The sequence below is a fragment of the Ochotona princeps genome, chromosome X (assembly GCF_030435755.1).
Source record: "Ochotona princeps isolate mOchPri1 chromosome X, mOchPri1.hap1, whole genome shotgun sequence".
NCBI lineage: Eukaryota > Metazoa > Chordata > Mammalia > Lagomorpha > Ochotonidae > Ochotona > Ochotona princeps.
Window position 1 is genome coordinate 17,069,533 of NC_080865.1, and position 12,507 is coordinate 17,082,039.

Below are 12,507 nucleotides of genomic sequence, written 5' to 3' on the forward strand. Positions count from 1 at the left end.
TTCAAGAACATGGTTAGCATTCCATACAGATTCTTTCCAAATCATTTTACCAGCGGTGTGTGTCCCACACTAGCATCTGAGTTCTTTTTTCTTCATGGTTTGCACCTGCCACATTCAGAAATTTGCTTTTTAGCACTGAATCTAAAGGCTTACAAATGCCTTAGAATTTGTCTTCTCTCACCTTCACAATAGGGTTGTCAGATCAATTATAAAACTTTTAGCTAAATTTGAATTTCATATAAAAAATGAATGCTTTTAAGCATAAAGATGTAGTAAAGATTATATGAAATAAAGACTAAAAACAGCTGCCTATCACAAATTCATATTTACCTGGGCATCCTGTAACTTTGTTTGCTAGCTCCTGAAATGCTATTCAGGGCATTTATAGCCAGTGCCTGACTGAACAGAAGTGCAATGACCAGAATTTTCACTTGGCAAAGTTCAGGGATATAGTTCCTGCTTCAGGGTTTCCTGGGACCAAACTGGGTTCTCTTCCTCCAATTTCTGTTTTGCCGTTCTTGCTCACAGATTTCTCCTGGAATTATTTGATTCATAGATCATTTGCTTATAAATCCTTACTTGAGGGTCTGTTTGTGGGAGAGCCTGACTTGAGATGGAGATCTCAAAGATCATAGCACAGTGACAGTTCAGCCTAAGTTAGTATGAGTTTGGAATCACTGACTTGAATTCCAAGGTTTCCTCACTACAGTATGCATTAATATTCTTTAAAAAATCATCAGCATAATGTGTTCAGTTCCTCGAAACCACTGAATGGTCATTTGACATGCTATTCTGAGATGTTGCTCAGCTTTCCCTATTTGCTCTGCTTTGAAAATACATTTATTCATATTTGCTCTGCTTTGAAAATACTGCCAAGAAATAAGTCAATGGGGTGTGTGGAAAAAAAAACACCATTCCAGGAAAAGATGAATGAACCTTGAAGAAATAGGCATTGTGGAGGAGAAAGGGGAGTAATTCCTAAGCTGGACCAGCTAATGGACTAAAGAAACTGGAATCTTACAATCTCTTTAGGAGTGTTACGAAAAATGGGCCACCTCCTGGTCCAACTTTCTCAGGAATCATTTTTGGAATAATCAAATGCATCTCACTGTTGCATTCCATTAATGAGTCATCATTATGAAATATGCATGCCACAGGAAAAGGACATTTTGCTCTACTCATCCCCTGAGCATCTTTATTTTTTTCTTAATGGAAAAACATTGTTGTTGGCATGCTTAAGCTAAAGCAACCCTCACTACTATATTCTGATGATCTGTAAACCAGTATTTGCAATTTAAATTTTAAAGTCTACTTAGGGACATTCTTCCAGTTTCCAACAGAAACAAGAAACACCTGGGTCAACATACCAGTAAGTATTTGCTGAAATATATCCATATGACTTTATAGCTTTATCTTTATTTATACTGGGCAAGAGATAAGACACATGAAGCAAACTCAGGTGGATTCTAGAACAAGGGTACAAGCACCTTGATATTGGAGATCATGCCCTTTATTTTTGATGAGTAATTGTGAGACTAACAGCTTAAAGTGGTATGGCCTAATTCTGTTTATTAGGCCTGAACCCTATTCTTTACACTCTGTATAATCTCACTTTATAGATACTGTCCCTCTTCAATGTGAGCCTTAAGAAGGCTGCTCCATAGAGCCCCAATGAGGCTGGCAAAACATCACACTTGATCTTAGCCAAAGTTCAAGAAGCAATGGGGCAAAACATCAACACTAAAATAGCTGGATGGCATTACTAATGTTTTCTCACTATTATCTCAACATCAGGAGTGCAATGATTAAAAATTAAAATGAGATTTTTCCATAAAGATTTTCTGGGACAGTACATATGGGGTAATCCCCATGGAAGCTGAATGAAATTACGTCAAGGACATAAGAAACCATGGTTATAATTTTTTTATTTATAATGGTAATATATTTAAATTCTTGAAAATTTGGAAAATAATCAATATAGTGATGGTCATTTGATAGTGGAAAACAAATGATTTATTTTATGCTTCATTGTATTTTTTCTGTATGGTTTTATATAAAATGATGCTTGCTTATAGGAATGCTACAAAGAAAAAAGCTGATAGGTATAGAAAGTCACTCTGAGGGGAAAAAAAAAAACACCAAATCTTAGTAACAAAAGAGTTCTCACCTCCTGAAATGTTGTGTTGAATATTCTAAAGTGGAATAGAGGTGAGAATTCTTTCTGTAGAACCTAAGGAGGAAAGGTCTTCCAGTTTTACTACCTAAAAGAATTATAGAATTACTGCAGCCTTCAAGCAAACAAAGGGGACAAACATTTGGACAAACTAGTGAGACATCAGGTAAGAACTCTTCTCTCATGTCTAGTTTGATAATATCTGAAACATGAAGATAAACTGTGAATTATGCCCCAGCAAGATAAAGAAAATCAAGCCTATCTGAAATGACCATGCTCTTAGCGATCCCTTCCGTGCCTTTTTAGTTTTCTCATAAATGATAGCTGTATGCTTAGAAGAGTCTCACTTCCCTCGCTGAGAACAACTTAGAGGAAGTGGGATGTATGGAAAATTCCCTCAGGCAATTCAAATGATGAAAGCATATATATATATAAATAATATATAATATTTATAATATAAATAATATATAATATATATATATATATAATATATATATATATTTAAAGCTGCAAGGACTGAACACGACACTTGCAGGTTTCTTTTTTAAAAGCTTAATCAGAGAAAGATCAATAAATCAATGAAAATGGTTACTTGCTCAGTACAAATCCATTTGAACTGCAGCCCTGAGTCTTCAAACATTAAGTCTCATCTTTTCAAGTGACACAGGTGATTCAAAGAGCTGTAATTCCAGAAGGAAGATAGTGTTTTTCATTTCAACTGAAAAATGTTTTTCTGATTGTTCACAATATATATTAGGACCTCTCTGACTGGTGAAACGTCAGTGACTCAGAAGTCCTGTTTGGGTTATCCTCATGCCTGTTCCCAATTTGTACGTATCTTACCTGTCTGAACCTGGGACTGCTTTTAAACTCTGAAAATTCTGGCTGTCTAAATCCAAGCTGTAGCTCCGTCCACTTTCAGTCTTTGCAGTAACAATTTCTCCTCTGGTTGCTGACCTGAATTTGCTAAGAAGAAATCTGAGAAAAAAATTACGTTATGCATTTAAAAGTAACATAAGAAAGAAAGTGATACAATTCACCAATACAATTCCAGCACCTTTAACAATAAATGATTCTTCCAAATGGTAACCTTGGACCTGGAGAGATTTTCAGTGTCTCTGCAGTACAGTGTCAAGGATGGTGGTGGAAGAAGTTATGGCATTGGATCAATGACATACCACTCGCTGGTAAACCAGGTCTCTCACTCTGTTAAGCAAAGGATCATCTGCTGAGAACTCGCCCATGTCATTTGCAAATTCAGGAGCAGTGGGAGTGGCATGTTTGCCAGGACACTGAAGGCAGGGAGTTACAACTCACTGTGCTCAAGAAGAGTTAGGATGATGCTCTGGGACAAATGAATGGAGCAGCATATTAAACTGCAGCTCCATGAGAACAGTGCCTCTGCTTCTCTTATTTCCTGCTAGTTAGATACCCTGAGCCTGGAATATGCCTGGAACATACTAAAACCCAATCAGTCCTTGTAGAATAAGTGACAAAACTCATTTGGTTAGAAGCATATTTATATCCTCTGCATTTGTTCCTGGGGTGATCAAGTTTAAACAATGGAGTGTTTCATGTTATATAGAACCTCACTGTATTCCAATGCCACTAAATTATCTGGAATTTAAGCAAAAAATAGATTTTTCAGGAACTGAGATTAAAGTCTCAATCCAGGATACTGAGTGTTGAACACATAGGTGCTTCCAAATGTACTTCCATTAAATTTCTAACTACATTATTTTTGTGTTGGCCCTGGGAGGAACTAGTTCATTTACTTTACAGCTACAGTTTTCTAAGAGAAATAATGGATTCCAAAGGTACTGGCACAATCTTAATAGAATCTGCCAACTTGTCTCTGCTTCAAAGACCCTGGGAAGACTATCATTGTTGAAGTGCCAGAAGCTTCAATCTACTGGAAAATTACATTTTCTTTGGTGGTGAGAATAACACTTAATGTATGCCCATCTATGCTGCTCTGAGAATCACATGCACAGACCCACCTCTGCACTTCTACTTGAGGTGTCTGTGTCCCTGGCCTGGAATCACACTTAGTATATTTTGCCATCACCTTTCTTGATGGCAAGAATTTATTATATAGGTACTTAATACTTTGTTCATTATTGCCTTATGATATTTGCCGTTGTCAACACCTTGCCATACTTTAGAGAATTTATTAGGCAGCTCATGTAGCCATCTTTTCTTTTCCCACAGTTCTTTTCTACTTGCTACCTTTCTGGTTTCCAGAATGTACATTTCCTCCCCAAATCCTGACTACATGTTATTGGAGCTGGTGGCTGACAACCATTAGATTCCAGTTTTGAGCCTTGCCCCAGGGCAATGACAGTTGGAATGAGTTAGGATTTGTGTAATTCACTGTAGTGGTGAGCAAGTTATTGTCTCCAGGTTCATCCCCACCATTTTGGAATCCACTCTGATTCCCGGTCTAATGTCTATAAACCACAGATCCCAGAGGCATTTTGGGGCTTAGAGTTACTTAATCAATCAAGCCAATAATTGCACCCCATGCTAGATATTATGAAACAAAAGCAAAAATGTCACTAGTGCAGGACCAAAAGAGGTTACAATTAAATATTCAGTCACTAATTCTGTGTGTGTGTGTGTCTGTCTCTCTGTGTGTCTCTCTCTGTCTCTGCGTGTATGATGGACCATAATGCATTGTGACAAAGTGATACACAGGCAAAAGACATTTTGTGAACCCTAAAATGTGACAAATAGATCCAACATGATAGGAAAGATCAATATCTAGAATAGGAGTCTTTGATCTCTGGGCCTCTGAAACTATCAGACTTGAAAAACAGAAAGTTTTATTTCAGTCATGCCTGAAACAAAGGTAAAAAATCACCTAAACAGGCAAGATCTTACCCCTTTCTCTTGGGGCCATCATGGCTGGCCTTTTGCCCAGCAGGAGGTGGAGTGTCTGACTTTTCTGCAATCTGGGAGGTTTGCTCTTGACTTTGTACTTCTTCAGCTCCTTATTAAAAAAAATTGGAGGATATGTTTATATACAAAATTACCAGATAACAAGAGTAAATTTCTATCAACACTGATTTTCTTAGAAGCACAGGAAAAAGATATCTACAATGACTTACAATGGTGACCCCATTCTAAGTTTCTCTCTTAATGATTTAGAATTTTTTGATTCTTTGAAGACTAAGAACTAAAATAAGGACTAGTTTGTGGGAGGTTGGTAGGTAAGCTTCTTAGGGATGACTGAAACAGAGGAATGAATAATTCAGCCATCTATCAATGTTTTTAGAGCAGAACTGGATTCATGCAGAACTACAAATACCAAGAGACTGAGTTCTAGCACAAGGTTATAGAAAAGATACCCTGATTTCTGAGTATATGAGAAAGACTTCATGAGGAAGATGGGCACCTGTGCACTTGACTTTTAACCTTATAGACAGTCTACATTTTGGAAATCACTAAGGTTTATGTAGAGGAAGAGGCTATAGCTGAGGGTTTAACTCTAACTCTGCTCTTACTCTTTCCCTCTTTAGCATCATACCCAATGTTAAACAAGTGACACTGGAATCTGTTACAAGCCTCACAGCTTTACCTGCCAGACTTAAAAATAAGGACACTTATTCTTTGTGCATGAAAGAAAAGATAGTGTCAGAAAAGTGCAAAATATGTCTGCTCCACTTTTATTGTACATAGAGGAGAAACATATTACCCAGCACAAGTTTCACCAAATATTTAACCAACTTGAACTTTAGTGCACCGAAAACCATTCTCAGTATTATTTGTATTTGTTGTTGCTGCAATTCTTCATTGACTGAGACTATCCCATATTTTAAAATCATTTGGATTCTCTGGTTCCTTCCCACTAAATGCCATCAGTTCAACCAGTCATTGAGATAACCACAAATATTTTTGCATGTTCAAGTGCTCCCGTTTGAGGAATTCGCAAGTCAATGCACAAGAACTACTCCTTCTTGAAAACCCCTGGATATAACAAAGTGCTATTTTAAAGAAACCTGAAATGAAACATTAAAAAAAAATCAAGAATTTCTTTTACACTATGGATAATTTTCCCTCAAATATTTAACATGTTTTCTTTATGATGAAAACATTAAAAATACTCCTAGATTTTATAAAAGAAATACATAAGTCATAATCACTATATTTCACATACTGTGTAACAGAACATTCAAACTCCTTATTCCCATCTGAACACAATTTAATATTTATCAACTTTGCATTATTTGCATCCCTTTCTCCCTGCTATTCTGCAAAGCCTCTAGGAACTAGCATTTTACTGTAAGCCTCTAAGAGATGAAAATCATTTAATTCAAATGCTTTAGTTAAATTCTTAAATGATTAATAAAACAGCGGGCATTTACTCAGGAAAACAACTGTTTTTGATGAAATAAATGGCTCCCTTGAATGTTTCTGTGTATCAGATATTTGGAGACTCATCATTAACTTTTTTTCTGACAACTTCTTCCTTTCTTTTTTAAAAAGATTTATTTATTTTTATTGGAAAGTCAGATATGCAGAGAGAAGGAGAGACAGAGAGAAGAATCTTCCATCTACTGGTTTACTCCCAAGTGTCTGCAACGGCTGGACCTGAGTCAATCCAAAGCCCGGAGCCCAGGGCTTCTTCTGGGTCTTCCACATGGGTCCCAAGGTATTGGACTGTCCTCAACTTCTTTCCTAGGCCACAGGCAGGGAGCTTGATGGGAAGTGGAGCAGCTGGGATACGAATTGGTGCCCACTGGGACCCCAGTACATGCTTGATGAGGATTTAGCCACTAGGTTACTGCACCGGACACCAATCTCTTCCTTTCTATGAACTGCACATTTAGAGGTCATCTACAGTTAGATATCAAGAGTAAGTTTTGGTGTTCTATTCCCAAGAAAAGTGTCTATACCTAGTAATAATACATTCCTTATTTCAACACAATTGGAGATTTTAAATATCATCACAAATAAATTATATGTATTGGAGAACACATGTATTTTAATTAGCTTGGCTGCTCATTCAACCTACATAAATGTGCTGAAAAATCACATTATCACTCATAAATATATTTTTATAAACAACTTTATATGGTACACAATATAAAATTTTTATTTTTGATTAAAAGTGAAGCTCAGGAAAACAAAGCTTTCATATTACCAACTTGTGAAGTGGTCATAAGGAACCTTAAGTGTTTTTAGAGATATTTATTTCCTATACAGTAAAATTATTTAGCCCAGTGAAATGAATATTAAGTCTCAAAATCAATTGTTTTCATTACCTGGACTTCTTAAAATTGACTGCCGGACAACATCGGTGCCTAGAAAATTGACTTGCTTGAAGCGTTTGGCCTTTTCTTCAAGAAACCATTCACCTGTTATAATCCTTAGCTGCCTGTTCCAGAGAAAGGGAGAAAACTAAAACTCAATCATTTAGCTACCTAATGAACTATAGAAAATCCCTAATTAAATAACACCAGTAGCTTATTTATAGAGTTCATCTCAATATCTGGAGTATTTTTGGAGAAAATAATGACCACTATTAATCAAATATATTGTATACTACTAATAAAAACGAGGTACTTGGTCTTCATAGTTCATACATATATTTTTACTCACACAAAACATTTATAAGCATTACCCCTATTTTACAGATAAGAAAACTGAGAGTGAGATAAACACATAAAATGATGTGTTTTCATATTGCGCAGTTGTAAGTAGGACAGGTAAGATCTTGTCCCAAGCATTCTGGCTTAAGCACCAATTTCTTAACCACTGCATTATTGGGGTCTTAAATGTGATTAATAGGGGACTGCTGAAGATTACAAATAACATAAGGGCCAAAATCAGACTTTGCTTCAAAATCTTCTTTGATGTAACATGAACACAGCTTTAGAGTAAAGAGAAAATGGGACTAAGAGACAGCTTTGCCATTGCAATAGTCCATGAGAGAGATGGCAGGACTTGCATTAGGGAAATGGTAAAAAAAAAAAAAAAAAGCCAAAATTCAGGTGGTAGAAATATCTGCTAGGTTTCTAAAATGAATGCTGAAGGAGGATATGCAAGCATCCTAATCTTTTAAACCCTATATTCAACAGTTACATGAAATCACACCCATCTTCCCATCGGAAATTTCTATGTTTATTCCTCTCCTATGGCATATAGTATTTTCTATTTCACTTCAGAGTCACCTTTGTCAGGGCTTGTACATATATGTTGAATTATAAATTCCAAGATAACAAATTCCTGTCTGATTCATCTTTTTTACTCCAATACCTGTAATGCAGTTTTTCAGGGACTATGCTATAAATATTTTAAAACCAATTATTGACTATTTCTCCTTCACTTCAACATGTCACCATTCATTTTCTATCTTCCCAGCCCTCATTCTACCAATGAGATGAAAATAGAAGCATTGGATATATTGTTCACTATTACTAGGAACAGTATTTGATGCTGTGTCCAGTAAATATTTGTAGAATGCAGTCAGATATCTGGAATTCAACTGACAGCAGTTATGCTGCTATAAATTCTCTTTTCAGGTTTCTAACAAATCTTTTAGCAACTGAAGAAGTCATTCAGTAGTCTAAATATATTCCTAATTATGAGTGCAAAAACAAACTTGTAGCTAAGCAGCTGAAAACTGTTGTCCTAACATCTCTACAAGGTATGTCCAAGAATGGCAAGTAGCGCTGAATACTATGACAATGAGCTGGAATATCTTGATAGATACAGGAACGAACTCTGAGAGTATTCTGAAGTTCAGACTCAATAATAAAATCTTTGGAGAAATAAATGCAGAAAAGAGAAGGTAGAAATACGCAGATCAGTTGAGAAGTTATTTCAGTAAACAGGTTAGGAAATAATGAAGATATAAGTCACAGTGTCATGAAAACCAAGAACTGATAACAAGAGTGGCAAGGTGACTGAGGAAAAATAACATAGTCAAATAGTTATTTCTAGGCCTACAATAAGCAATTCATGACATTCAGGAACTAATTGGACTTGAAAATCAGTAGCTGGATTAGAAATATAAAAATCCCTCCAGAAGCATGTATAAATTTTTTCACATCAATTGGTCTAAAATTCTATTTCTGAATGTGAGTGACAAAGCCAAGGTACATATGAACAATGCCATGTATGATTTAGGTTTATTCCCCAGTGGCTAGATCAATCACCTATTAGGAAACATGAACTCATAAACTATCTCCATAACTACATACAATATGCTTATGGAGTACATCAAATTTAAGGAGATACAGTTTATCCAAATCAAAATATTGGAAGGACTTTGATTATATCTGGATAAATATCAGATGACTTAGACTTATATGTGACTCCTTAAACTGGAACTCCATGTGGTGATCACAGTATTCTAATTTTGGAAGCTGTTCCCTTAAGTTTACTGTCCTTTGACTTTTCAACCAAACACTAGTATAGGCACTGATCTGATTGGAATTTGGAAATGGAATTAGATTTTTAATCAGCTGACCTTAAAATTTTGAGACTTTCCTAGACTAACCATGTGGGTCCAAAGTAACCAACATAATCTTAAAAACAGCAAGAAAAGGAAGTCAGGAGAGATGCCTCAGAATAGGGAGTCACAATGCAAACATGAGAAAGAAAAGATGCACTAAGAAATCTCTAAGCATAATAGTCCCTAGTTGGGATCATCTAGTTGCAAATGGCATGATTTCATTCTTTTTAATGGCTTAGTAATATCCCATGGAGTAGATATAACACAGTTTCTTCAGCCACTCCTTCTTGGACAAGCATCTGCATCATTTCCATGTTTTTGCTATTGTAGATTGTGCTGCTGTAAAAAAAAAATAGGACTACAGATCCCTTTCTCATATGCAGATTACATTTCCTTTGTGTATATTCCCAGAAGTAGGATAGCTGGATCATACAGCAGGTCAATTTTCAGTTCTTTTAGTACTCTCCATACTGACTTCCATAGTGGTTGTACTAGCCTACACTCCCACCAACAGTCAAGGAGGATACCTTTCTCCCCACATCCATGTCACCACGTGTTGTTAGTAGAGTTCTGAATGTAGGCCAATCTAACTGGAGTTAGGTGGAACCTCAATGTGGTTTTCATTTGTATTTTCCTGACAGCTAGGCAGCTTGAGCATCTGTTCATATGTCCATTAGCCATTTGAATCTCTTCTTTTGAAAAATGTTTGTTCATTTTCTTCACCCATTTCCATACGTTCTCTAGGATATAACATAGCCTTCATGCAAACTGTAATCTCAATAACCCTTTCCATGCTGTTTTTGCTGCATCCCATGTGTTTTGATGTTTTTGCTTTCATTTTCGTTGCTTCCAGTTTCTTTTCTCTTGTCGAATTAATCGCTGGCTCATGATCACACGGTGGCGTCATTTTATACAAGAGACTTTCGTGTTTTGTTTTTTTCACCCATACATTGGTTATTCAGTGGAACATTTTTCAACTTTATGGTCATGTAAATTTTTTGTTTTAACTTCATACCTGTTGTTGACTTTGTTTCACAGCTTCTCATTTACGGGAATGTTTAGTGATGTCATAACAGAGATGATCATATTCAGATGTGAAGATACAATGCAATATGCATCCCTACTTCCAAACCAAAGAGGGATTCCCAATGAAACTGTTGGATATATATAGACAATGGGATTCTGAACTGATACTGCCTGTACCAGTAATGTCGGGGTACACTTAAATAACAGACTGATAGACTTAATGAATATTTATGAAGGAGTATGCTGTCATAATAATATGGGGGAAATCAGTCGGGGTGGGAGTTGGGGGAATGGGAAAATCTCAGACCTTATGGAATTGTACCATAAAACTCAAAATAAAAAAGAGAAGTCTCTAAGATGTAGGTAACCAAGGCAAGGATTGCAGAAACAATCCTTTAGGAGCTAAGGGTGTCTATCAGACAAGAGTCAAGAAGGAAATGAGGACATCATTCATAAAGTAACAAGAAGCCAGATTCTTCCCAAAAGAATGAGTTTGGAATCAAATTCTTTCCAGAGTCTCTTCAATAAGAGCTTCACGAGCCAACACCTAAGAAATCTGGTGTGATGAAACAAGGCAAGCCAACCCAGACTTTTAAGTTACAGAACTGAGAAATACTAAAATTTTATTGTTTAAGTGAAATTGTGTTAATTTATTACGGTGGCAATAGAAAACTATAACTAAACGTATAAATTCATTCTAATATACAGGTCAGGATATAGCCTACCAAGATTGTAAAAAGATAAATTTGCACAATTCAGAAGCACAAAAGAACCAAGGTAGGCACACTGTGAACTATGAGTCAGATTTGCCTACTATCTGTCTTGTGGCACATAAGCTAGACATCATTTTTACATTTTAAGTGAAGAAAAACATCAAAAGTACTTATGTTAACATATGAAAATTTCACAAACTTTTAAATTCAGTGTCCATAAATAAAGCTTCTTTGGACAACAGCCATGCTTGATTGTTTAAACACTGGTTGTTTTTGTGCTACAGCTGTTAGTTGTAGCAGAAGATAAATGGCCCACAAAGTCCAAAATATTTATTCTATAATTTTATTAATAAAGAAAAATTTGCCAAGCTCTGCAATAGGGCAAATAATTTTTATAAAAACAATAGCAAAGGAAATAACAGAGTTCAATGTTCAGAAAACAAACAGAGGCATGTAAAGGTCTTAGCTCTTGTGTGTTACTGGTCATTGGGATAGAGAGCATACTGATGGCAGTTGCATGTGTTACAGTGAGAAGGGGGCACACCTATTCAACATGCCCCAGAAAATGGGCCTCCGTATCAACTCTATTGCATGTACCCAGAGGCCAACGCCTAACACAAATAAGATCACCCCAGAATTGTTGATCATTACATCTTGTTATGCTTTCAAGTGTAGCAACTGTAAGCTTTATATTTGTTTAATTCCAACATGTACTTGAGTCATTTGTCAAGTCAAAACTCTGAAGCATCAGAACAGTGCCTTGGGACTGTGCATTTGTCACATTCTTAGATGATAAGCAGAAAGCTTGGTAGACTAGAAATCTAATACTTAGTGAATGTACTCCAGGCATCAAGTAATGTTGGTTGATGCTTTATATGTGATATTTAAAATTGCTATGTTTATTTTTAATGTATAAATAAAACTACAGCTGAAGTAACTTAAATAACTTCCTCAAAATTATAAATACATTATTACAGAGATATGATTTGCAACCCAACTTCATGTCCTTTGTATTTGATGACATTGTTAGAAGAAAGCTCATGTTTATCAGCTACAGAAATATTTTGCAGAATAGCCAAAACCCATGGAAACCAAGGAACTTCGTGGTGTGTGTGTGTGTGTGTGTGTGTGCG

The 12,507-nt window shown here is 36.0% G+C and overlaps 1 protein-coding gene across 1 annotated transcript in view; it reads right to left on the bottom strand.

Annotated features, from left to right (window-relative positions):
• SYTL5 (synaptotagmin like 5) overlaps positions 1 to 12,507 on the bottom strand; it is an 89,976-nt gene that overhangs the window by 43,258 nt on the left and 34,211 nt on the right. The window contains exons 3-5 of the mRNA XM_058659076.1: positions 7,441 to 7,553; positions 5,057 to 5,165; positions 3,017 to 3,151 (exon numbers count right to left, since the gene is read on the bottom strand). Of these exons, the coding sequence (XP_058515059.1) occupies positions 3,017 to 3,151; positions 5,057 to 5,165; positions 7,441 to 7,553 (357 nt within the window). The remainder of the gene's footprint in view (positions 1 to 3,016; positions 3,152 to 5,056; positions 5,166 to 7,440; positions 7,554 to 12,507) is intronic.